General features: G+C 43.9%; 2 protein-coding genes across 3 annotated transcripts; both read right to left on the reverse strand.

The window, feature by feature from the left end:
* Window positions 1-38: 38 nt before the first annotated feature.
* LOC306712414 (uncharacterized protein) lies at window positions 39-8840 on the reverse strand. Of its 2 annotated transcripts, XM_079181687.1 has the most exons (11): window positions 8654-8840; window positions 8253-8295; window positions 7397-8113; window positions 6238-7017; window positions 3107-3276; window positions 2601-2721; window positions 2357-2438; window positions 2127-2248; window positions 1767-1872; window positions 1586-1688; window positions 39-535 (listed from the first exon to the last, which is right to left on the reverse strand). In XM_079181687.1, the coding sequence occupies exons 2-11, from the start codon at window positions 8285-8287 to the stop codon at window positions 522-524; spliced, it is 2250 nt and encodes a 749-aa protein (XP_079037813.1). In that variant the 5' UTR covers window positions 8288-8295; window positions 8654-8840; the 3' UTR covers window positions 39-521. The 2 variants fall into 2 exon arrangements, with proteins under 2 accessions (XP_079037813.1, XP_079037814.1); XM_079181688.1 differs by lacking the exon at window positions 8253-8295.
* Window positions 8841-13224: 4384 nt separating this feature from the next.
* map7d2b (MAP7 domain containing 2b) lies at window positions 13225-24888 on the reverse strand (the record flags this gene model as incomplete). The annotated part of the gene is made up of 12 exons (XM_079181679.1): window positions 24642-24888; window positions 22589-22678; window positions 20059-20148; window positions 19191-19309; window positions 17834-17907; window positions 17537-17745; window positions 17043-17181; window positions 16674-16854; window positions 15986-16090; window positions 15452-15515; window positions 14367-14511; window positions 13225-13516 (listed from the first exon to the last, which is right to left on the reverse strand). Exons 1-12 carry the CDS (start codon window positions 24880-24882, stop codon window positions 13225-13227), a joined length of 1749 nt encoding a protein of 582 aa, XP_079037805.1. The 5' UTR covers window positions 24883-24888.
* Between the last annotated feature and the right edge of the window lie 1140 nt (window positions 24889-26028).

Below are 26028 nucleotides of genomic sequence, written 5' to 3' on the forward strand. Positions count from 1 at the left end.
TTTGAAACACCAAAATGAGACTCAAGACGAAATCAAAATGACAAAATGTTTTATTTATTCAGCAAAACTGTCGTGTGTCACCAACAGAAGTGATACAACAACAAAAATCAAGACAACAGAACTTCAATAAGCGGCTAAACCTTCACTGGATGTGTTGGTCTCCTGACTGCAGGACTAAATGAATAAACAACAATATTATTTTTATCAATTTCATTTCTGCTGATAAATTTGTGGATGTTTCAAATCAACATTTATCGTGATAAAAAATGAAGACCAAACATCTATAAAGACAAAGTGTGAAATGAGAAAATAGAGACATCAATGTGAGAAAGACAGAAATAAACAAAGACGGACGTCAGAACAGGTGAGACTCAGTCAGTGTGCTGCTCTTCTTCTTCAGTTTGATACGACGGCGACACAATTCGGCCTCGAGACGAAGATAAATCTCTTTTTAATTGGCTGCTTGTTTTAAAAAGACAAAACCAGCAGCATCCGATCGGGGATACATTCCCAGTGTCCGATCACCAGCTAGGACCTACGAATGGTAGAGAGAGGAGAGAGAGAAGAAGGAGGTCAGAGAGATCCAGGTCACGGTCGCCGGGCAGAAACAACAGAAGAGGATTTGGGCTGGTGTGAACGGAGAAAGAGAGGAGACGGGATTTGGAGCAGCTCAGGTATGATTAGAAGCTGAGCGACGGGGAAACTCCTTTAAAGAGTCACGTGTGAAGTCAAGAGGAGCGTGGTGGTGTTTAACCAACATAAACATGAAGCTGAACTCGTACTTATACAACGAGAGCAGACAGAGTTCACCACAGAATAAACTACAAACTGAGCCTGAACAGCTGCTGCATGTCGGCTGGGACTGAGACACATCAACAGTCTGTTGTAGATAAATAAAAAACAAGATTATTTATTATATTTGTATTCATTTTATTTTTATTAAATTGAATGTATTAATTAATATATCTTTTTTATTTTATTTATTTCATTTCATTTTATTTATTTTAGTCAGGGATATATGTGATTATTCTGGGACCTAATTCCAAGTAAATCTTTGTTTAAATTAATTTGATCCATTTAAAAACAATATAAAAAATGTTACGACGTGCCGATCGATTGACGGAGTCACACTCATTGATCTGATCTCTTGTCGGTCAAATTTACACAAGATTTCAGCAACAAACTTAAACTTCAGCGTGAGTGAAGAAGACATAAAGATCGCAATTTTGAAAATTAAAACTCGTCAGTTCAGTTAAACTTTGAGCAGTTTTGGAAAAAATTTATTTTTATTACAAACATACAATGAATTGAAATATTCCATGAAAGAAACGTAAAATGATCGAGTATGTCGTCTATTATAGTTGTTAGAAAGAAAATTCTCAAATAACAGTAACTGGTGCCTTTCTGTTGATTATAGATATTTAAGTATGGAAGCACATTCCCGCTGAAAAGATGGAAAGTTAGACTTGATAATAAAAATATCCCCATGATGAGTCATAATTATGAGAGGATTGGTGGGAACGGGCTTCCATCCCTACGTGATCTGAGGAACCTTGGTCTGCATTAGTTCTCAGAGTCTCGTTACCTTCGGGGTTGTTGCGGTTGTTCGGCCGCCTCATCGGTCCGATCCGGTTGACGGGCCGAGTGTTCCTGCGCTGGGCGGCGTAGGGAGCTCCTCTCCTTGGTCCCTAAAGACGGAGACAGGAAGGTTAGCGTCATGTGATCCCCATCAGACGGATCACATGACTCTCCCTCTAAAGGCTCACCATGTGTCCTTCTCGTCTCCGGCTCTGCTCCTCTGACCAGCTGGAGAAGCCTTCGTCCTCCGTCTGAGACATTTCGTCCTGGTCACTGTACTCGAACCCCGGCTCACTGACGGAAACATCAGCACAAAGTACACATTATATTTTATATTTAGAGAAAACACTACTGGTCTGTTTCATTTCTTTTGTTTGTGAGCGTTTCTGCTTCACTGCAGCGTAAATAATCACAGTTTTGGGGACAAAATAAAGTGATTCATAGATATTTTGTGCTAAAGACGCTAACCTGCTGTTGGACTCCTCCCTGCAGCTCTCTATTAGCACAACGTAATGTCTGATAACTGATGCCTGTGAGTGTAATGTCACCTGCTGGGCCCCGGGGGGCGCTGTGACATGCTGCTCCCTGATATGGTGACCTTAACCCCCTCCAGCCTCTCCTGTCTCCTCCTCTCCAGGTCGTGCCTCAGGTCGCCCGGGCCTCGAACTGGCTGTCAACACACATCAAGAACATACATTTATTCTTAATTCATCAAAGTATGATCAACGGTCTGGTGATTGTAGGGTGCAGAGTATTAAAGATGGAGTTCTTTATTTACCTGTAAGACTCCCAGTCTGGAGAACAGAGGCTCGTCGTCGTCGTCGTCATCGAGCAGCGAGTTCATATTTAAGCTGAAGCCTCTGCAGAAGAACAAAGTATTTTCACAACTTAAAACATTTAAAAACTACTAACTTGACACAGTAATTAACAGATTTACAGAGTGTCTTTTTCTAACATTGTTAAACACCTGAGCTTCTTTACCTTCGTTCAGAGTTAAAGAGAAACGGTGAACAGAGACGTACCGGTTGGAGCTGAACCTCTCGTCCAGCGTCAGCTCCTCAGACTCGTCCTCAGAGCAGCCGCCGGTTTGTGGAGTTGAGAATCGCTCGCTCAGAGAGACGCCGTCGTCTCTGAAATACTGCTCTGGAGACACAAACAGGAAACACTTTAATATCAGGAGTTGTAGTTTCACATCAGACTCCCAATAACTGCAGTCTCTCTTCACATAGATTACAAAAACATCAAGTGGAGGCGAGTTTAGAGACGCTTCCTTATTACGTGACCCCCTAACGTTATAAATATTAGGAGATAGATATATATATATATATATATATATATCTATCTCTCTCTCTCAGTGGTGGGCCGTCAGGGCCAGCAAGGCCTTCTCTGCTGGCCTAGACGCTGACAGAATCCCAAAGTTAAAGCTATAAACATTACGCTCAGATCTTTCCTCTCATGTTCGTTTCAAAATGACAACTTAAATACCAGAACCAATGACTGAAGAACCAAAGACACACGGGCAGCTGACCTTTGACGTGGTGCACCAGCGTGATGATTTCCTGGGCGAAGGTCCCAGTGTGCGCGGCGGACTCCCGGTACGTCCCGGAGTGCTCCAGCATGGGCAGGAAGTCCAGACGCTGGCGGCCCACGTTGACCAGGTCCAGAGAGAGCTGCCGGTCTGAGGAGTAACACAGCGAGCTGCAGGAAGGAGGAGGAGGAGGAGGAATGAAACCAGCACACCGCTCACACGGGTTCACATCAACACCTCAAGTACACAGACGATGTGTTTGTTTCTAACATCACAGGAAGTTAGCTCATGTTTAGCTTCAACAGGAGGAAGACGCTGCAGGATTTTAAAGTCATGTTACAGGTTTGTGTATTTGCAGTGTTGCATAAAGGACTAACTCTCTCTGTGTGACTGATTTACTTCTTAGAAAAGTCTCTGTGCCTCCGATTACTGCGGCCAGAAGACAAGTAGCTTAAACTCCTGAGAGACTACTACTACTATTGTAATATTTGTATATTTTAGCCATAATACTTCACATCACATCTGGGTAAATAAAGACAAATGAAAGTCTTTACCTTACCTGACAAACTTACCTTTCTTGAGCTCCACAACTGATAATGTCTAAAATAACTGAAGCTACATGAACAGGACTGAGTTTATAAATCTATAAGAAATAAACACGTTGCTCACCCCGGAGGTGTTGTCTAACACTCTACAGCCACTTTGCTCAACTGTTGTTCTTAAATGTACTGCATTAAAAAATATAGATAAACTTGAGCCATGTTGTTCCTCTCTGTTGAGTTGCACATGTTCAGTATCAATCGGGCAAAAAGCTTTGAGTGTTAAAGAAGTCTCCTCTCTCTTAAGACAGGTGAGATAAACGTTGGGTGAAAGTTCACACTTCTTCTCTCGTTTGATCCATTAATGTGTAGGAGTCATTGGTCTCAGTTCATCATCTCGTACGACTCCTCTGTAGAAACCTTTTCTTCGGCCATCTTGTCTGAGGTTGATCAGTGACCTTTGATCCTTATTTTACTTTTGGAGACTCTTCTTGTCAGTTCCTACTTTTAACTGAAGACATTTTCATTCCTCCCTCGTTCCAGCTTCCTTTTCTCTTTTCAACAGCACTGATGTTTGTTTCTTGTTTTCCAGATGTGTTGATAATGTTTATGGCTTTGATTTCTGCTGATGCGGCAGTTTCTCCTTCATCCACATCGTTCTTTGATTTCGTTTCTCGTCACAGCTCCGACGTTGCTCCAGTTCTTCAGCATTGATGCTGGTTTTGTTTCAAGGCTTTAACCAGCATTGATATTTATTCTTGTGTCTTTGATTTCTCCTTTCGATGGCACAGCGATGAGGCTGCAATCCATTCATCATCATGACGATGATGTTCATGTAAATTTCCGTATTGAGGATGTTTATTTGTCTCTTTGCAACAGCGTTGATGTTTCAGTTTCTCTTATTTAACAGCGTTGACTTTCATGTTCACGGCTTCAACTTCTTCTCACAATGAGAATGAATCCTGAAGTCTGTGACGTTGTTGATGGCAAAGTTTGTCTTCTTCATCAGCCACTCACAGTAACTGATGTTCACAGTTCCTTTTCTTGCTGTAAGTGATTCATTTTCTTCCTTTGGTTCCTCTAGAGTTCCTGAAGTCTCCTTACTTGTTCATGTTTGTCTGAACCTGGATGCATCTCAGCATTCACACTGTGAATCCTCCTCCAGAGATAAGTGTAATAAACACATTTCTCTATCTGGACAATGAAGGCGGTTGCTCTTCTTAATAAAGCCACAAACACTCCCAGCTCATCCACAGGGAGGGAACTCATACCAGAACATGTTTCTGACCATAGCTGGTGTTGTTGGTCTTCACTTCCTCCCGCTGTCTTCAGGTTCTCTGTAGTTCCAAACATGTGGACCAACAGCTCCTGTAACACTCAAAGACGCTCTCATCTTCCCGTCACAGATCCTGATTTATGTCGTTAAAACATTCCAAACATTGCCCCCCTTCATCGCAGGGCTTTTCTTCCTTTCTCTGGTGTGCTGAGGGATGTTGCTTAATCCTTCCACATATTCAAATCTTTGACTTCTGTCAACACTGTTTGACCAAAATGCAGCTGAAGAAATGATTCAGAGAATCATAAACACCAACTGTGCAAATCCGCTCAACCTGAGGCCACATGTGTAGCATCAGTCAGGAGGTTAACGATGTCCTTCTTCCGTTCTCAGTCCAAAAGCTCTGAATCAAAAAGCTTTCCTTGAGGTTCAGGACTTCACTTGAGTGATGACATACAGCAACATGCCTTCAAACATCCTTCTCTTTGTGCCGGGTGCGTCTCTTGACAAAGTGACAAAGAACCAAAGCCTGGTTCAGGTCTTCTCAATATGATCTTCTAGGTGCAGGAACGGGTCCATTTCTGCAGCAAACACCACACCAGCATGATGTTAGAGTCTTGCTTCTTCTGTGGTCGGCTGATTCTTGGCAGGACAACCTCTCATATGTCGTCTTCTCCGTCTGCCTTCCAGCTCGCTGAGATTTGGATGAAAAAAGCCAAAATACACGAGCACCTTTGAGGAGAACGTAAACGTTGCGATGCTTTTCTGTCAGCCATCATTCAAGTTTAATATCCAGGCTTCTGCTGTTGGAGGTGCTCTTCTGTTGCTTTGTGCGTCTCATCAGTTCATCAGCATAAAGATGTGTGAGTTAATGCCTCTTATATCCTCGTATTCATGTAGAATCATAAAAGGAAGGATTTGCAGGTGATGCTACCTCGTATGTAACACGGTCACGTTCCCAAAGACACCTTACATCTCTTCAGTGATGTTTACTTCAACCGGGGTTTGATTTCTTCCCGAGGCTTCGACATTGACAGCAGTGAAGCGTCTATTCCTGGTGTAAAAACACGAGGATTCATGTGAGGGTGACTTCTCCTTTGGAGGAAACTTCTGCGAGGCATCCTGACGCAAAAGTAGCCAATAAAAAGTTTGTACCACGAGGGATCACATTTACAGCAGAGGTACAAACACAATCCAGTTCAACGTAGATGAACGTTGTGTCCTGTGACCGTCAGCTGCTTTTAATGAACTTAGAAAGAAGTGTGAACTTTCCCCTCTCACCCTTCAGAATTAGATTACGTTTTTTAATACTCTACCTGTTATTGTTTACGGGTCGGCTCATGTCGACTTTGATGGTTAGCGTTTCCTCCGTTATGACGGCTGTGTTGTTGGTTTTCTGGTCACTCCACCCTCGCTCCCTCTGACGGGGCATTTTAGGGTCCGGGTTGTTCCTCTGCAGGTGGCGCTCCAGACCTCCAGGCTTGCGAGGAGGTTCCCACTGCTGAAGCCCGTCTTCCTCTGCCCAGTCTGGCTCCCCGTCAACGGGGTCCTCGTAAACGTCTCCCCTGAAGGGCCGGTACCCCGGTTTTTCCTCTTCGTGAGGAAGATCTTGGTATCCTTGTGAGGACTGCTGAACGCGTGGTTGAGTCCTGGGCGGTCCGGTTCTTCCACCCTGACCGCGGCTGAACTGCCCTCTCGCCGGCTGAGGACCACCCCTCCCCCGGTGGTTCACGGGACCCTCTCGACTACCGTATCTCATGGGGTTCGGTCTCTCTTGTGGCGCGGGGTTCCTCCTAGTTTCATGATAGTTGGAGTCCCTCCAGTTATCTTGGCGTCCTCTTGCGTCTTCCCGATCATCCAACCTGCTGTCCGGCGTCCTGAAACGTTCCTGAGACGAGCCCACCGGACGGGGACTCCTCTGTCGATCAAAGTCGGGGTCGAGATCTCTGCGATCGTCAAATTGTTCCCACCGTGACGGCTCCTTGCAGTTGGCGATGCCGTGATCGTGTTCAACGACGAGCGGTCCCGAGTGCCGAGTGTCTCCTCCAAACCTATCTCTGGGTGAGTCCACCCCAAAGTCCTCCTCATTCCTGTACCTGTGACAGCATAAGAGGAGGTGACATGGTTCAACAATTATTCATGCTCATTATTCAACTTCACATCTGGTTTTAAATGTTCACTCTTGACATTAGCTTTGGACACAACAAGTCGACATCAAATATTTGATTTAGGTATTTATCAACAACCACGGTGTTTTCAACAGAAGACATGCAGATTTTCTCTAAAGAATCAGAAGAAGTTAAAAGCAGGAAGAGTTTAAGCCATGCAGACGACTAGTTAGACAAGTTAGACAAAAAAGCTGTGATGACAAGCAATGGGGATTTTTTCGCTATGGGAAAATTAGAAAGATGAGAATCCTCTGCATTCTTCGTTTCCGTTTCGACAGTGCTGCAAAGCATTTTGCTTAAAATTTACCCAAGGTGAGTGGCGTCATCCATTTCTCTCCTTTGCCTTTTAAAGGTGGGGTTCCTCTCCTGATGGGAGTCCTCTCTTCGTCTGTCTCTGTAAGGACCCTGTGCGGGCTTCCTTCCTCGTTCCCTACCTGCTCCCCCTCTTTGGTCCTCCAACCTCCCACTGGGACTGAGGTCCCTGAACCTCCCTCGACCTCGGCCCTGCTCCTCTCTCCTCCAGCTGTTTCCCGGCTCTCTCTGTTGGTGGTCCGAGTGAGGCCTCGGCGTCGGCGGCAATTCTTCCCTCGCCAACCTCGGAGGCGACTGAAGGAACCTTTCCCTGTTTTCATATCTCTGGAAGAGCTCTCTAAACCCTCCTCTGCGTCTTCCTCCATCCCCCCCTTCTCCTCCTCCTCCTCCTCCTCCTCCTCTTCCTCCTCCTCCTCCTCCATCATGCAGTGGGGAAAGCCTCCGGTCTTCATCAAAGCTCGTCACACTATGACGTGGCGACGGCCTCTGGCGGTAAAACTCCTCCTGGTTCGGGTGCCGTTGATGCCCAAAGTGACGGTCGTCTGGGAAAGGAGGGGTTCTCCTCTGGGCTTCAGGGTGCATGTCTTCCCTGACGTAGTTCCAGTGCTCTTCAGGATCTTCTCGGGAGCGGTGGCTCCTCTCCGACGGATTCCCGTCGAGTTCTGCGACGACTTTGTGAGGATCAAAGTCTGGTTCGTCCCACGGGAACCTCCTGAAAGAGTAGACGTTGATAAAGTCATGTCACAACATCAGTAAGACATAAATCAAGTCATTCATTTATGTACACATAGGTAGAAATGAATACGTTTTAACTCATATGTATCAAAATGAAATAATGTTGATGCAATTACCTGTAACATGGTGATCTGGACCGTGGTCTTGACATTCGTCAACCTTTAAGGAAAGGAGAGTTTTTAGTTTAAACTGCCAATTGAGAGCTTCACAGCTTGTCTTTCTGATCCACATTTACAGTTAATTGCACAAAATAATATTAAGCTGGGTGCAGATTGACTTTTGGTCGCAGTAATAATACAACCAACGCTTTATTATGAATATTAACCTAACTTAAAATGTAAACTATTAAAGTTATTGTTCTTTATTTGTTGACAAACTTAGCCGTTAGCAGCTAACTTTGCAGACGCACACAAGCTAACTTTAGCCACAAGCTCTATTGAGAAGGACATCAGGCTAACGTTTAGCTTGCTAACGCTAAAGCTAGCTAGCAGCTAACATTACGTATCAGTTGTCTTACCTTCGTCCTCGTCGCGCGCCAGGCTACCGCGGCTAACGTTAGCTAAAGCGATGACAAACACGGCAATAACACACGATATAACCGTTTGTACTTTTGGAATAAAAAGCCTATTTATTGCCAGATTTAACCCCAAAGTTAAAGCTAAATGTGTTGTGTTTTTCCCATTAAAGTCTGCAAGAAAATGGCTGTAGTCAATCCTCAAACTGACAAGAAACTGTACGAGTCCGGCACTTCCGCCACGGTCTTTTCAAAATAAAACTATTAGGTGTGAAAATCCACATTTGAGCATTAAAAAACCCCACATCACGCTATTAAATGTCTAAATATCTAAATGTAAATTAATAGTAATATGTTTAGAGAGTTTCTTCTGTTATAACTGTTCAGTATCAATTACAAAATACTGTACTCAAATTACTCTGAAAAGGTAACTTGCTGCCCTGCCATTGGCTAAGAATGAACCCCCATTTCTCATTGTTTTATGATTATTTGCATAAACATACAAATGTGTGGTTATTTGCCAACATTGATATTCAAACTACTCTTATGTTCAGATACCACATCCTATGTGTAAGATTCTACCAGAAAAAAATAAAAAAAGGATGAAAAACTGTAAATGATGGAAGGAAACATGAATTTAAGCCCATAGTCTTGAAATGGTGAGTAAAATGTTTGATTTAGGTCATAATCCTTTTTTAGTTTTTTCTGGCTGAAACAGCGATGTGTTCCCAAACATTTATAATAACTCGATGTAGTTCAAGTCTGAATGTAATCACACCATTCCTTTGAACCTTAGTAGACAATGGCAGTCCAATCAGAATTATATATCAGTCAGAAAGTTGAATGTGAACAATCAATAAGGAGTAATTCGAGGGCTTCCCAAACACTGTTACTGAATAACATGTTCCTGTCTTACGGTTCTGTTAGGACGTCCTGGGGAACAGACACCGTCACAGGCGACCCCTCCTCCTCACTGAACCCACCGGGGCAGAACATTTAGAAAAGGTTCCTCTGCTGACCTTTAGGATGAGCTCGTGGACCGGGCACGGTCCCCGCGGAGTCTGACGCTGATGGCTTGCCAAATGTTGTGGTTTTTCCTATGTCGATGATCGGTGGCTTGGACTATTGATTGAACCTCAATATCTAAAAGCTGGCTTAACACTTATTTGCTTATTATCTGACTCGTGGTGAGACACCACAGGATTCTAATGAACACAGAACACGAGAGAGATAGAAGTGTCTTCAGTTCACGCAGGTTTATTTGCATCACACAGAATACAAGCAAACCGAGCTGTCCCGACTCAACTGACTAAAACAAAGAATTGTAACTTACTTTATACTTCGCCATCCCCCCATTCATGACATCCTCTTACTCATCAGGTCCCAATGTTCCTCTGAACAGTCATTCCGTTCATCATGAATAAAGTAGGGATTCATAACGGTTTCTCAGATCCCCGGGGGCGTGTGGGCCATCTGGGCTGTTGGTCTACTAATCAATCAATATCATGAGGGACACCTGTCAGAGGATCCTACTGGTCCCTGTTCCTCGTCATACTAACTCTCAACAGGAATGCAGTCCAATGTCCAGTATCTATGCATCTCCTATGTATGGGCCAATGCGCTGCTTGGATTTTAGCTCTAGCTGCCAAACATCTGGCTTCATCATCGCAGCCATCCGAAGGTCACAGTGACCCAAGATGCGCCGGACAGGCTGGTCCCAGCGCCTCTACACAAAGGGCATCCTGTTTCCTGTTTCATCGTGTGGGTGACATCGCTGCCGGTCTCAACTAGACCTCATTTACCCATTTTTATTTTGAAATTTGATTTCCTAATAGTGTGTAAATATAATAAACGTTCTAATATCTTCAGATCAAAACATCTGTGCAGGAATCTCAAGTAAAAACAAAAACAACAATTCAACTTTTGCAGATCAGTTTTAATTTCAGTGCAGCACAAAGTCAACACAGTGAGATATAATGATAAATAAAAGTGGCTGCATTAAGCTCTACACTACATTTCATACGTCCCTCGTTACGAATGTCAAAGATCAAACATCTCACACAGTTTGGAATCTTTACCGTTTCCCTTCATGTCCTCACTCCAAAGTGTCTGTTCGCCATTTTTATACGATTATTTATTTATCCAGCTCACCGACACGAATGGCTTGATGAAGTTTATTGTTCTTTTTCAGCAGTTATCCATGCACCACATCTACTATGATATATTCCACCAAGCTGCAGTGTCACAGAGTTAAATTATATTGTGTCCTTTATTATTATCTTTTACTTCATGTACAAGGGAGAACCTGGAGACCGATGAGCTTCAGCAGAATCTAGAGGAATAACGAGCTGACACAGCGAGAGAAGGAACATAAAACAATGAGCTGACGGTTGCAGCAGTGACGAGAAAACACGTTTCATTTCCTCAACGTGGCACCTCGGAGCAGCAAGAACTTCCTCACCCGTCCCTGTGGAAGGTTCATTTATAACGGCATGAAGAAGAGCTTAAACATACTCCATGTTGTATTTTAAGGCTGATTCAAATGTTTTTGGACTGCTCTGAGGCAGAACAATTACATAAATGAAAGTTTAAAAGCACTAAAGGAATGTTAATAGTCGTCACCAGGATGGCGTACATGGCACCAGACCATAATGTAGGGAGGAAAAATAAATAAATACATTGAATGTTATTTTCCTTAAATGCTCAGGAAAGTTAGGTTGGTGTCTGGCCTGGCTAATGGCCCTGATCCTCCACACAGTACACCTGGAGGCCTTTGTGGCCCCCGGGGGGGAAGTTGCATGCTTTTTGCCCGGCTGGTCATCCGACCTGATCTACCTGAACAGGTGCAGCTGTGAATCAAACACAGACTTTCCTTAAGGGTGTTTGTAGTTCTTCTTTCAGCGTCTGTTTTAGTGGAAAAGAGGCTTTTAAAACAGCTAAAGTGACACACGGAGGACGGTGTTACAGAGGTCTAAGGCCTCAGAGGTGATGAGAAAGGTGGAGGCCGCTGTTTAACACCAGACTCTGTTCTGAATGGTGAGGTATATTTGAGCTGTGGGGGGGGTACAAGCGTCTTCAGAGCAGTGAAACACACGACTACAGTGAGTGCACACTATAAAACTGCAGCTATAGCGTGGTGACAGTCAGTGCCAGACAAATACACAACACACTGTGTCAACATTTACCTCCACCTGCAGGGGGAAACACAGGACGTATGTATCTCGCTGTGGATCGTCCATCGATCAAGGGACGAGCAGCAGGAAGTAACTAAAACCAAAGCGACAGGCTAAGTGTTTCTGGGTTATAATAGAGTCGTTGACGGGTGTCTTTCTTTACAGCAGACTGAGGGGTTTTGTCGTTGCGTAGGAGTAGAGCCGATCAGAATATAAATAAACACACAGGAACCATCGGACAGACAGAGAGACTCCCACACACTGTTCAAGTACACGACTACGACCATTAACAGCTCAACTAGCTAGTTCCTCACTGAAGATGCTACACGGGATTCACACAACAGTGTCTGTTTTTTTTCTTTTTTCTGCTTCCCCTCCAGATAAACTGCTACAGAGGCCGACTCCTCCGCCCAGTCGGGTCTATTTACAGAGTTTTACAAAAAGCAGGGATGAGAGAGGTTAAAGCGGGCGATAGCTTTGAGTTATAGTTTGTGGCAGTGCAGCTGGGCAACACCAACAGATGAGATGAGGAGAAGATTAATGTCTGATGTCTGGGAATTTAGAAAGTTTTCTATTGAACTGTTGGAGCTTATTTAAAGGCTGACTCACAAAATTAAACAATTTATAGCCCAAAAACTAAATTAAGTTGGAAAAACTAATATTATTTACTATTCCTCACCAGATTGACACACCTGGCACCAGACCATAATGTAGGGAGGTACTGTAAAATGTATTAAATATATATATATAACTGAATAAATAAATTGTGATTTTCCTGAAATAATAAGTTTGATGGCTGATCATCAACACGACAGGAATCACCCGACTGATGAGTGCAGATTTAATCTGACGTTGAACTTTAATCCTCATAGGTTTTACAGTGGTTTTAACTACCTGAACGTTTTCATTTGACAACATGCAACAACTTCCTTCTCTGTCACATAAACCACGTCATTAAATACACTTTATTATTATTATTTGCATGATTTCTGTGTTTGTGAGAGTCAAAACTGCCCATTTGCACTGCCTAAAAATGTGGCCAGAAGCTTAACTGTTACGCGAGGTTTTGGTGATATGGATGTGAAATTAGTTGTTCGGCATTCGTTCCTTGTGGAGATGTTGATTGTTGTTGCTGCTGCAGAGAGAAGTGGTCGGTCTCTTGGTCTGTTCGCCCTGTTTCTACAGAAACCGGCCGGCTCCTGAGAGCGAGAGAGAGAATAGAAAACCGTTCAAACCTGTTTGTGTTTTTAATCTGTGATACATTTATGACTCACTAAAACCCGTCACATAAGTGTATTTATGTCCGACTCAGAGAAATGTGACTTCATGCACAATATTCTATCTGCAAACTGGCTGATTATTTAAAACTGGTTGTTAAAGAGATGGAGGGTCTCTACCTGGCTACTGGACGTCCAGTTTGCTTGGCCCAATGCTGTGGATGAGCTGGGAGGATTCAGAGGCGGCGCTGTACGCTTGAATCAGCAGGTTCTTGTTGAGGTCGCCGACCCCGCTGCCGGCCTGCAGTTTGGGGTAAGCGGGCGTCTCGGCGACCTGTCGCTGTCCTCGGCCGTGGGCCTCCAGGTCCATCAGGTGCTCCAGGGTGCAGCCCTCTGTCCCCTCTGTGAGCGGTGAAAACTCATGAGCGCTGGGCTGCTCGTCTCTGGACACTGGACTGATGGAGACAGATGGAGAACTTAAAGACACAATGATGACAGAGACAGGATATCTCATTAATTCAAAGTCATTTTACACACAGGTTTCTTTATGAAGACATGTGCAACATGAGATCGGGATGAAAGCTGTTTCCAAGCTGTCTTTTTGAAATTCTTCCTTCATCTCAGAAACCCGAAACAAAACGTTGTCTGTTTGGTGAGCAGGCGGAAACCTCCGGTTCTGCCGAGTGAAGCCGATGCTTCATGTGTTAAAGCTGCATTCTCTCTAGTGTCCACCAGGGGGCGACTCCTCTGGTTGTATAGAAGTCTATGAGAAAATGACTCTACTTCTCTCTTGATTTATTACCTCAGTAAACATTGTAAACATGAGTTTATGGTCTCAATCTCTAGTTTCAAGTCTTCTTCAATACAGCATGATGTTCATTTAGTAAATGATGGTCCATTTAGAGTCAAACAGACCATAAAGCAGGGGATGCTTTAGGGGCGGGGCTACACAGTGATTGACAGGTCTCTACCAGAGACATATACAGCGTCTCTACGTCACTCCTCCTCAGTCCAGATATGGTCACTTCCTGTTCACTGGTTGCAAAAAAAAAACAGATATGCCGACAGCCGTAAAAATGGCGACGGCAAAATCGGTGAACTTGAGGCTTCAAAAACATCAGTCCACAAACCAATGAGTGACTTCACGATGACTACGTCCACTTCTCATAGTCACTCTGTGGTTTGGACGAGCAGCATGTGATAACAATGAAATGCAAGACTGGACCAAAAAGTCTGATTGGTACGTGGGGAGTCACCTCAATGCAGACGGAGACGACACCTAGACGACACCTAGGAAGACACGTGGGACACACAAAGACGCCTCACCTGACGTCCATGGACTGGACTCCGTCAGACAGCTCCTCCACAAAGCTCTTATTCTCCAGGGGTCCCAGCATGATGACGGGGGCTTCGGCTGGAGTCGGGACATCCTCCTCCGACGGGACCGCCGCCTCCGGCCTCAAGTCAGATGCTGCAAACACACAGTGTCCGTTAAAAAGTCACGTTTTTCTGGGAAAATTAAATGGTGGAACTTTATCAGAGAGGAGATGTAGAAGGCCTGATTCAGGAATCTCTGACACGAGAAGCTTGTCTACAGACGGACAGAAATAAGTAATAAATAATAAGAGATGTATAAAATAAAAAACAAGAATAGAAATAAAAAGAGCAATCAAACTCAAAGCTACAATGGAAATGATGAATGATATATTCTATTATGTGCAGTAAGTAACTGGCTGCTTGTTCGTCACAGATTCAATAAAACAAGTGAAGCAGCAGTTTTGTTGTTGAGACATTTCTTGTTTATTTATTTGTCAGGTTTTATAAGTCTGCAGCGTGAAGCCTCTTTGGGGTTCAGAGAATTTATCACTGCTGCTGTGTGCTTAGTGTTGCTCTCCTTTAAACCACCAGGAGGCGCTGTCCTCCTGCCTGTGTAACACTGCTGACTCACACTGCAGCTGAGACAGTGTTTTATTAAAGAGGAAACTAATTATGCTGAAGGAACGAAATGAAACAAAACAAATCAATATATCAGGGAGCTTGTTAGACTCCAGGAGGGTGTTTTTAATCCTTTTAACCTTAAAGATATCATCTTATATGCAAATCCAGATGATGGCGCGCTTAAACCTCATTTTATATGACAAACGTTTCATTCATACACAGAAAGTTTGTACCTTATTCTGAACAAAAAGGTAGAAAATGAAGGAACCTTTGTTCCAAATATCTCTGATTGAGTTTGTTTAGAGCTTTGTAGACATGAATATTCTCCTTTGTTTGCTGTTTTTTGTCCTTATTTCTTATTATTTGTGTGTGTGTTACACTACCTAATATATGTTCTGTCTGTGCAGCTGTTGTTTACCTGAATTCTTCACATTTTGTCAATAAATAAAGGCGGAGACGTATTCAACATTCACCTGCAGCACCAGTCAGAGGCTCCGCTTCATTCTTCCTCGTTCTCTTCATGATCTCCTCAATTCTCTGTAAAACAGACACAAGAATTGAATTAATTGTTTCAATATTTTCTCCTTTTTTTACCAGATTTAATATTGACATATACAGGACTGTCTCAGAAAATTAGAATATTGTGATAATCCCCATACGTGTGATTTAGTTTACTGAACCAAGCTGAGTGTTTTTCAAGGCTCAGGAAACCCTTGCAGGTGTTTCGAGTTAATTAGACGATTCAAGTGATTAGTTGAATACCCTACTAGTATACTTTTTCATGATATTCTAATATTTAGAGATAGGATATTTGAGTTTTCTTAAGCTGTAAGCCATAATCAGCAATATTAAAACAATAAAAGGCTTGCAATATTTCAGTTGATTTGTAATGAATCCAGAATGCATGACATTTTTGTTTTTTTAATTGTATTACACAAAATAAAGAACTTTATCACAATATTCTAATTTTCTGAGACAGTCCTGTATGTGTTTATGTCTCTTGGTACCTTCTTCCTCTGCAGCCTCTCCTGCTCCTCCTGGATGTGCAGCAGCTCTCTCTCCTGCCTCTTCCTCTCGGCCTCTCTCTGGGCTCGCAGGAAGGCCTCCTCCCTCTGAAACACACCCAGCAACAGTCAACCACACCCTCTCTATGCTACACTCTGTAGAGCGAGAGGAGAGTTCAGTAGCAGTCAACAGTAAAGTGAAGCGTCGCAGCCGGAGAGCAGCAGCTCCTGTGTTGTGAGGTCAAATCACTGTTTTAGTGAGTCTGGTGGTAGATACGATATCTGTGACTGTTGTCCTGTGTTGCATTATGTTGTTTATCTCCTGGAGAACTTAATAAAGCACTTGAGTTTGTTTATTTCTATTTGTCTGACTGTATGTAGGTGTGTGTGTGTGTGTGTGTGTGTGCGTGCGTGCGTGCGTGCGTGCGTGCGTGCGTGCGTGCGTGCGTGCGTGCGTGCGTGCGTGCGTGCGTGTGTGTGTACATACGCCACAAGTTAAAGATACAATAAAGAAACCAGCACCGATACTGAGAAGTTAGCTGGACACAAACTATGGATTCTGGGTCACGAATATATAAACAATAAATATTATTAACATGATATTGAAACAATCAAATCCAGAATGAATTACATATAAATGGATGAAACAATACAACAGTACATGAATAAATACACATGTATGTGAGCTGACCTCTCTGTCCAGCTGATCCTGCATGTCCTTCCATCTCTGCTCCTTCTGCCGTCTCTCCTCGTCCTCCTTGTTCCTCCTCTCCTCCTCCCTCCTCACTCTCTCCTCCTCGGCCTGCAGAGCGGCTCTCTCCTGCCTCTCTTTGGCCTCCTGCTGCCTCCTCTGCTCCTCCTCGGCCTTCAGCCTGGAGGAAACACGCCGAGGTTTGAGCTTTGCGGGCCACCGTACAACGCTAGCAGCAACTAGAGAATAATCTCTTTTTTTCTCTCTGATTCTGGACTCAGTTGCTGGTTTTAAATGTGTTTCTGGTGTTTGTGATGTTCATCAGATTGTTAGAATTTTTTAATTATTCAAATGTAGAAGTACACCCACCTCTCGTCCTCCTGCCTCTGTCTCTCCTCCTGCTCCTTCTGTATTCGGGCCAGACGGCGTCTCTCAGCCAGCAGCCTGGACGCCTCCTCGGCGTCCGTCGTCCCACCGACGCTCCGGCCCGTCGGCGTTCCCGGAGACTCTGTGAGGTCGAGACGAAGACGGAGGAGCAAAACGTAAACACACAAATCACACGGCCTCTTTGTCTTTTTCTCAGGTGAGTAAAACACCAGTTTAGAGTTGATCAGAGATGAGTCAGCATTCTAAACTTCCTGTTCGCTCGTGGGGAAGTCAATATGTTTTTGGTTAGATGTCTGACATCAGATCTGTGTTTAACACGAGCTGAAGAGACGTTAACGTTTAGTCCTCAGGTCAGTGAACGCCACTCTGGTGGATCTTAAAAAGAGAGTAAAGGAGACGACTAAGCGTCCTCACTGGAACCCTAGTCCTCCTTTAGCTGAGCAGTGGAGAATAATTCACACACACCGCCCGTCTACCTGCGTTCAGTTCTTTGCTGGTGGATTTGGGGATCCTTTTCTCCGAGGTCTCAGATTTGGTGGATTTCCTCTCCAGGGTGCTGTGACCTTTGACCTCGGGGTGAGCCCTGTCGTCGGTGCCGGGGGTGGTGGCCCTCTGCCGCAGTGGGGAGGGGGGGTACTGGCAGGGGGAGCAGGGCGACTGGGCGCGACTCCTGTTAGACCTCACCCTAAAAAAACAGCAGAACCACGTCGGGTCAGTGTGACTGTAATCCAGGAGTGTGTGTGTGTGTGTGTATGTGTGTGTGTGTTTCGTACCGTTTGGGTGTGGCGGGGCCCTTGCTGTTGGCCCTGAAGGAAGAACTGCGGGCCGGTGTGTTTAGATTTTCCCCCTACAAGTCACATAATAACAAGAGAACATGTTACGAAGAAGTAGTACAACCGTGACATTTTATTAAACATCCGTTGCTGCGTGTTCATAGTTACAAAACATCGACAAAACATCGTCACCTATTGTTTAGTGGACTGATGTTTTGAAGCCTCGAGTTTAGTGTTTGGGCGTCACCATCTTGGTTTTCACAACCAGTGAACAGGAAGTGACCATATTAGGACTGAGGAGGAGTGACGTAGAGACGCTGTATACGTCTCTGGTAGAGACCTGTCAATCACTGTGTAGCCCCGCCCCTAAAGCATCCCCTGCTTTATGGTCTGTTTGACTCTAAATGGACCATCATTTACTAAATGAACATCATGCTGTATTGAAGAAGACTTGAAACTAGAGATTGAGACCATAAACTCATGTTTACAATGTTTACTGAGGCAATAAATCAAGAGAGAAGTAGAGTCATTTTCTCATAGACTTCTATACAACCAGAGGAGTCGCCCCCTGGTGGACACTAGAGAGAATGCAGTTTTAACACATGAAGCTTTAACTTCACTTTTCAGAACCGGAGGTTGTCTCCTCACTAATATCTATTTTTAAACATGAGTATTATTACTCAACAAACATAAACTACTGATGAAAAATTAACAGCCACAAAGTTTGATTTTGTTTGATTTTGTTTGATTTTGTCCAGTCGGACGTCTCAGAGGACGACAGTCTTTCATGCTTTTATTTTGTAGAAAGTGTCTTAACTAACAGATGTTATTTAGTTTAGAAAAGTCAGTCTGACGAACACTTCTATGTGCTCACATCCTCCTCAGGAAATACGAGAAAACCTTCAACCCCAGCAGTTACATCTTCTTTCCAAAATAAACCAACAAAGGATTGTGGGAAATGTAGTCTTATTTTGAAGACACAACAACCATTCAATCGCCTCAAATACAAGTCTTAACAGTGATTCTACAAAGATATTTAGATTAATCTACATATCGCAGGATCTTTGAATCGCCAGTTTACAGCTGCGGGCGAGTGTGTGTGTGTGTGTGCGTGTGTGTGTGTGTGCGTGTGTGTGTGTGTGTGTGTGGGCATATATCTACATATTTCTAAGAAAACAACAACAAATAAAATGTCTCACAACACTTGCTAATGTGCCCTTTAAGTCTTGAAACAGCTCACTGTTAATGATGTTGCAAGTGTCTCATTCTATCTGTGTGTGCGTGTGCTTGTGTGTGTGTGTGTGTGTGTGTGTGTGTGTCTGTGTGCGCGTGTGTGTGTGCGTATGTGAGGGCTGACCGTGGGTGTCTTGGCTCTGGACGTCTCCTCGGGGAGTCCAGCGATGCTCCTGCGGTTGGAGGAACTTCTGTTCGGTCTGTGGTTGCTGGGGGAAGCTGTTCGATGGGACACAAAAGACACTGACGGGTCACGAAATGACACACACACACACACACACACACACACACACACATACACATACACACACACAAATAGACACACCATGATGTGGACACAAAAAAATCAGAAACTCCCAATTAGCAAAGAGCAAAACAATCACAACAAATAAAAGAGATGCTCTCTTCCTTCTCCTTGAGTTCTAAGAGATATACAGGACTGTCTCAGAAAATTAGAATATTGTGATAATCCCCATACGTGTGATTTAGTTTACTGAACCAAGCTGAGTGTTTTTCAAGGCTCAGGAAACCCTTGCAGGTGTTTCGAGTTAATTAGACGATTCAAGTGATTAGTTGAATACCCTACTAGTATACTTTTTCATGATATTCTAATATTTAGAGATAGGATATTTGAGTTTTCTTAAGCTGTAAGCCATAATCAGCAATATTAAAAGAATAAAAGGCTTGCAATATTTCAGTTGATTTGTAATGAATCCAGAATGCATGACATTTTTGTTTTTTTAATTGCATTACACAAAATAAAGAACTTTATCACAATATTCTAATTTTCTGAGACAGTCCTGTATGTATTTGACCAGTTCTAGTAGTAGTAGTAGTAGTAGTAGTAGTAGTAGTAGTACTTGTATTATATATACCTGGACATCTTAAAAAACACTAGTATCATGTTCTTAATGTAGTGGATGCAGACAGGTTTTTTCTTGGAGCTAAATCCATGAATTTAAATGTATAAATAGAGTTATTATTATTATTACCTCTCTCTGGTGAGTGGAGGGCAGCAGACGAGTTGGAGAGCTGCTTGTTGATTGGCTGATCCATCCCGGGTGGAGACAGGAAGTCAGCAACTGATTTAAAAACAAAATAATAAAAATACAAATCACTCACACGAGACGCACAGATGACAGTGAATCACAAAGGTGTCGGAGGATGATGTAAATGTCACGTTCAATGAACGCCCCCAAAAAAACACAAATCACACTGCGAACAGAAAAGTGCCGCCTCACACAGAGAACGACGCTGCTGATCGATAAACCGAATGAATTAACCTTGTGAGGCAGAAGAGAAGCAGCAGAACAGAGAGAAAGCTACTTCGTCATGAAAATGGAGGACGACCACACAGAGGCAACCGCTGCAGTCCCATGAGGCTGGGAGGGGATGTTTCCTACAGCACCTGAAGGCACCGTGACAACATCCACATTTTACTTAGCTTAGGACAAACAAGATATCATTGATATTGTTAATTAGCTAGCTGTTTCCCCCTGACTCCAGTGTTTGTGCTAAGCTAAGCTAACCAGCTGCTGGCTCTTTGTTTTTTACTGCACAGCATGCTTCTATTCTATTTCAGTAACATTTACCTTTAATATTCCATAATGCCCTTCAGAGTATATCTGATACACAGGCGAGGTAGATGGAAAACGTCACAGAATTCACTGAGAATTGAGTAAACGTTGTTGTTTTGCTTCTTCTGATTCATTATTGTCTTCTCAGCTTCTGCTATAGCTTCCTGTATCAGTCCTTTTTTATTAAACTGATTATTTATTATAAAACTAATCCTGTGTCTCAAACAACTGGTTATGAAATGTGTACATTAGAAATGTAGTAAAAGTGCAAGGTTTGTACGTAAAGTAGAAAAAAAAAACATTGATTTCTGCAGCGGCTGCTTCTGAAATATAGACTGGAATGATTGGAATGTGTGTGTGTGTGTGTGTGTGTTTTGATCTGATCTAGGTGGGGTGTAATAAGTTTTACAGACAGCTACAGGGTGAATGTCTGGTATGATATATGGTGTGTGTGTGTGTGTGTGTGTGTGTATAGAGCTCCCTGCTGAGAATGATATGTATGCATCAGCAAACACGGCCCTGGGCCAGGAAGACAGGAAGTGGAGCAGCCCTTTGTTGTATAAGGGTGGGGGAGTATGAGAGTGTGTGTGTGTGTGTGTGTGTGTGTGTGTGTGTGTGTGTGTGTGTGTGTGCGGGGGGCTCCAAACTAGACAGTCATTAGCCACACAGGAGAAGTGGAAATACTGAATGTAAACTGTGAACTATTGATGAAAATGAACCAATGTTTCTCTCTCTGTACACACCAGTTACACACACACAAATACACACACACACACACACAAATACACACAAATACACACACAAATACACAAAGTAGTTAATAAACACACAGTCAGTGTTGGAGGTCACAGATTTGTTCGTGTTAAAGCAATAAATTCATTCACTGTCTGGATTTCATCGCCTTAATGTTTCCTTTGATGAAGCTGCTTACTCGTGTTCATAGAAAGAGTCTAAAATTGATCTTTGTAATACGCAGTTGGTTTTGAAAATCCCATCATCGTGGGAGTCAGTGAAGTAACCGCATGAGGTCATATTAGTAGAGCAGTAATATATCGTAATATATATTCATATATATATATATATATATTATATGTATTACTGCTGAGGAGCAGAGAAAGCTCTCCTGAGGTAAAATACTCCTCACTGCATGTTTTAGAAGCTCAACCTGTGAATGTCTTCAGCAGGTTTAAAGTAATAAAGAAGCGTTTGCTTCACAGTATTTCTGTCTGTTTTCAAGACGTTTTTCTGCATCATCGCCTGTCAACTTAAAAATACAGTCAAATATATATTTATATAAGAAAACATGAGGATTTGATTTGCATTATCTGTCCTCAGTTTAAGAAACTTGAGAGATGATGGAATGAGCAGAAACAAGACACTTTATGTTAACATCACTCTCACGTTAACTTGATTTTATCGCAGTGAGAATTTTCGAAACAATTCAAAACTTTTTAACATGATTTAAAAAACGTCCTGGCTCTCTATAATCTGATTATTATCCGATTATTTCCACACGTCCGCAGATTTACTTACAAGTGAGGCTGATGTGTCGCATTTATGAAACTAGACTGCGTATTAACGGAGAAACCTAAAACATGAAAGCACCTGTGTGCTACCCGACACTAGCATCTCTGCAGACAGGAAGCATGTGTAGCTGAGGCCTGATCACAACCCTTTCACTGCATCTCTAAGCACAGACGTTTATGTTGTGTTTGCACGTGAAGCATGTTTTGGCATTTACTCAAATGAAAGAGGGAATATATTGAGAGACAGAGAAGATTTTACCAGCGACACTGCAATGACTTGATCAGCAGACACAGAACACAAACACACTCCAGGGTGATAACACAAAGACATGCCAAACAGAGGACAAGCTGCAGGTGAGACAGGAAGTGGAGGGGGGAGCGGTATGAGCGTGGCACACACAGAGTCATGTGATCTGTACCGTTACGGGATTGTCGGGCGCTGGAAGCAGCAGGAAGCTCATTGGGCAGAGCGGAGCCAATGGCATGGCAGGGCGGGGTCTTAGGGTTACCTGGGCAGCAGGTGAAGCAAAAGCAAAGCATTACACACACACACACGTACACCTGCGTCACCGACACACACACACACACACACACACACACACACACACACACACACACACAGCGACAGAAACATCTGAGACCCGACACACTCCACCACACGAGATCCCCAGCAGGAAGTGACACGTCAAACCCTCGCTATGCCATCGTGGCTGTTTCCTACCAACATGCAGGAGCATCATGCCAAAACACAAAGATACAAAGTGTCAACGCCACCTTCAAAGGGAACTCGTGAGGTCGTGTTTTTAACACGGGCCGTCTGCAGCACATGAAACAAGTCAGTTGATCGCCAAAATCTGCAAAGAGCATGAACGTCTGCACCAAAAATTGCATCCGACAGTTTTCTCTCTGAACCACAAGTGTCTCATGGTGGGCGCTCAAGGAAAAGGATTCATCCTCAGGGAACCATGAACGTCTCTCGATGTTATGGAAATCAACCCAGCAGCTACTGAGCTCAGTCTGTTTCAAATACAGGGTTGGTTCTCTTCTGCAGAAACTATTTGAAAATGTGCAGACATTTGGGATCAAAACAAAGCTCAGTGGTCTGAACACTGACAGACATAGAACAGGATATACTGAATGTGGCCTGATTCATAATGGAGCATTAAGACGTGAGATATGTCGATATAAATCAGGTTTTAGGAGCATTCTTTGACACGTATTGAGCCTAATTGGTGTTTTTACCACATTTTTGCTTGTTATACGGCGTAAAAAGAAAAGCTTGAAGAACACAGTTTTGAAAATCTTGCAAATGATGGATTGAACTTCAAAATAAACCGTCTAAAGACAAGTTTTCATTTAGATTTTTAAGTGGACTACACTGGACCCAGAGAGAAATACGCAGCACACACACACACACACACACACACACTTTAGTGAGTCCCTGTCCTTTAATCGAGTGGAGCTGTAAGATGAGATGCTGCTGTTTTCTGCTGCAGTGAGCGTTCTCTGCTGGAGGCCCCGACAGATCCCAGATCAGCCTCTCTGTCAAACCGGGGCCGCAGCCAGACGAGCTGCTGGGTGGACCCTGATCCCGGGTCAGTGCCAGGACGGCTGGGCGTGATCGGGTGAATAATTAATGGCGTTGTGAACGCACCTGCAGGACGTAGAGCCCAGCGAAAAGAGACGGGGACGGCGTGAGAGAGAGAGAGAGAAGGAGAGAGGGAAGGAGAGAGAGAGAGAGAAGGAGAGAGAGAGAGGAGAGAGACAGAGAGAGAGAGAGAGGAGAGAGAGAGAAGGAGAGAGAGAGGAGAGAGAGAGAGAGAGAGAGAGGAGAGAGAGAGAGAGAGAAGGAGAGAGAGAGAGAAGGAGAGAGAGAGAGAGACAGAGAGAGAGAAACTAAGAGATGGATGTTGCCTCATGTCGCACTCCGTCTCTGTTTATGTCAGCGGCGGCCATGGTGCTTTCAAGGTTAGACGTGTAACTCCTCTGGGAACTAGAGCTCCCTCCCAGAATAAAACACAACAGAACAACAACACACACACAAACACACATAAACACACACACACACACACACAAACACACACACACAAACACACACACACATGCAAACACACACACCTGTAGCTGATTTTTAAACTAAAACCACCAGCTAACACCAGTGTGTCTGACTACACACACACACAGACACAGATGATAAACACACACACACACACACACACACACAGAGCCTCTCCTAACCCTGATGAGACAAAGCAGCTCCTGCATTGCAGCCTCCACACCCTTTTCCCGTCCACTGCCCTTCTCCTTTCTCCACCTCCATCTCCATCCCTTCTCCTCCCATCCTCTTGTTTATATCCTCCATCACACCTCCTCCTCCTCCGCTGTCGTCTCCACCCTTCCATCCCCCCATCCCCCCATCACTGACATCATCACCATCGCTCTCCACCAGCAATAAAGCCCCGTGTTACTCACCCTCCACTCCGTCAGGCGGTCCTCCCCACGTCCATCGTTTAGGCCTGTTATCCAGATGCTCTCCTCCTCCTCCTCCTCCTCCTCCTCCTCGTCTCTCGGTGCCTCCTCCTCTCCGGCGGACCAGGGCCTCCAGCCTCTCCTGCTCGTTGCGTTCGGAGATGGGGAAGAACAGAGACTCTCTTACCGAGCCGTCACTGCGGCGACGGGTACCCGGCGAAGCGCAAGGAGACGGCTGCGCCATGGTTACCGCATGAAGCAGCCTCGCCCCTCCGTCCTCCATCAGTGACACACTCATACAGCTCTGATGTCTCTCTACCGCTCTCTCTCTCTCTCAGTGGTACAGAACACACTGATACCTCTCTCTGTCTTTCTCTAGGTAACACTGACTCCCCCTATCTCCCTCTCCTACCTCACACAATGTTCACCCCTCCCTCTCTCTCTCTCTCTCTGTTTCTCTCTCTCTGCCTGTCCCTCTCTCTCTCTCTCTCTCTGTTTCTCTCTCTGTTTCTCTCTCTGTTTCTCTCTCTCCGTCTGTCCCTCTCTCTCCCTCTCTCTCTCTCTGTTTCTCTCTCTGTCTCTCTCTCGTCTCTCTCGTCTCTCTCTCCCTTTCTCCCTTTCTCTCTCTCTCTGTCTCTCTCCCTCTCGTCTCTCTCTCTCTATCGCTCTCTCTGTCTGTCTCTCTATCTGTCTCTCTCCCTCTCGTCTCTCTCTCTTTTGTCGCTCTCTCTTTCTCTCTCTCTCTGTCTCTCTCTGTCTCTCTCTCTGTCGCTCTCTCTTTCTCTCTCTCTGTCTCTCTCTCTGTCGCTCTATCTCTCTCTCTCTCTGTCACTCTCTCACAGAGATCTTTCAGATGGGAGGTACCAGAATGCAACCCATCACAACCCCCACACACATGCATGAACACACACACACTCACACACACATGCACACATGCATGAACACACACACACTCACACAGACTGGGTGGATTGGATATTGATACTGGTTGCATTGGTTTTTATCTCCTTCTCTCTCTACCTTCTTCTGCCTCGTCTCTACACACACACACACACACACACACACACACACACACACACACAGTATAATATACTGTGAAATACACATACAAGTACATAAAAACACAACAATACAATATTCTTCATATGGTTCAAATGAATTGTTCTTTTCAAACTAAGAGAGAGATAATAAATTAACTGAATCTTTGTATTGTGTGTCTTTCCTCAGAGAATAGATTTTGTGGCAAAAGTAATAAATAATAATTCTAATGGTCCTTCTCTATTTCCTGCCTTTAGATTCAGGATTTCATTGTTTAATGGAGTCTGATCATCTATTATTCATACAGGTTTATTACTATCAGATAATTAAAGAGACGTCATGGGTTATACTG

Source organism: Pholis gunnellus, assembly GCF_910591455.1.
Source record: "Pholis gunnellus genome assembly, chromosome: 20".
Taxonomy (NCBI): domain Eukaryota; kingdom Metazoa; phylum Chordata; class Actinopteri; order Perciformes; family Pholidae; genus Pholis; species Pholis gunnellus.

Excerpts from the sequence above, each read along its gene's own strand:
- LOC306712414 (XM_079181687.1), bottom strand. The coding sequence starts at position 8,287 with ATGTCAAGACCACGGTCCAGATCACCATGTTACAG. Across the intron at positions 2,439-2,600 it reads GAGAGGTTCAGCTCCAACCG|AGGCTTCAGCTTAAATATGA; the intron begins GTACGTCTCTGT and ends GTTCTTCTGCAG. Across the intron at positions 2,249-2,356 it reads CCAGACTGGGAGTCTTACAG|CCAGTTCGAGGCCCGGGCGA; the intron begins GTAAATAAAGAA and ends GTGTGTTGACAG.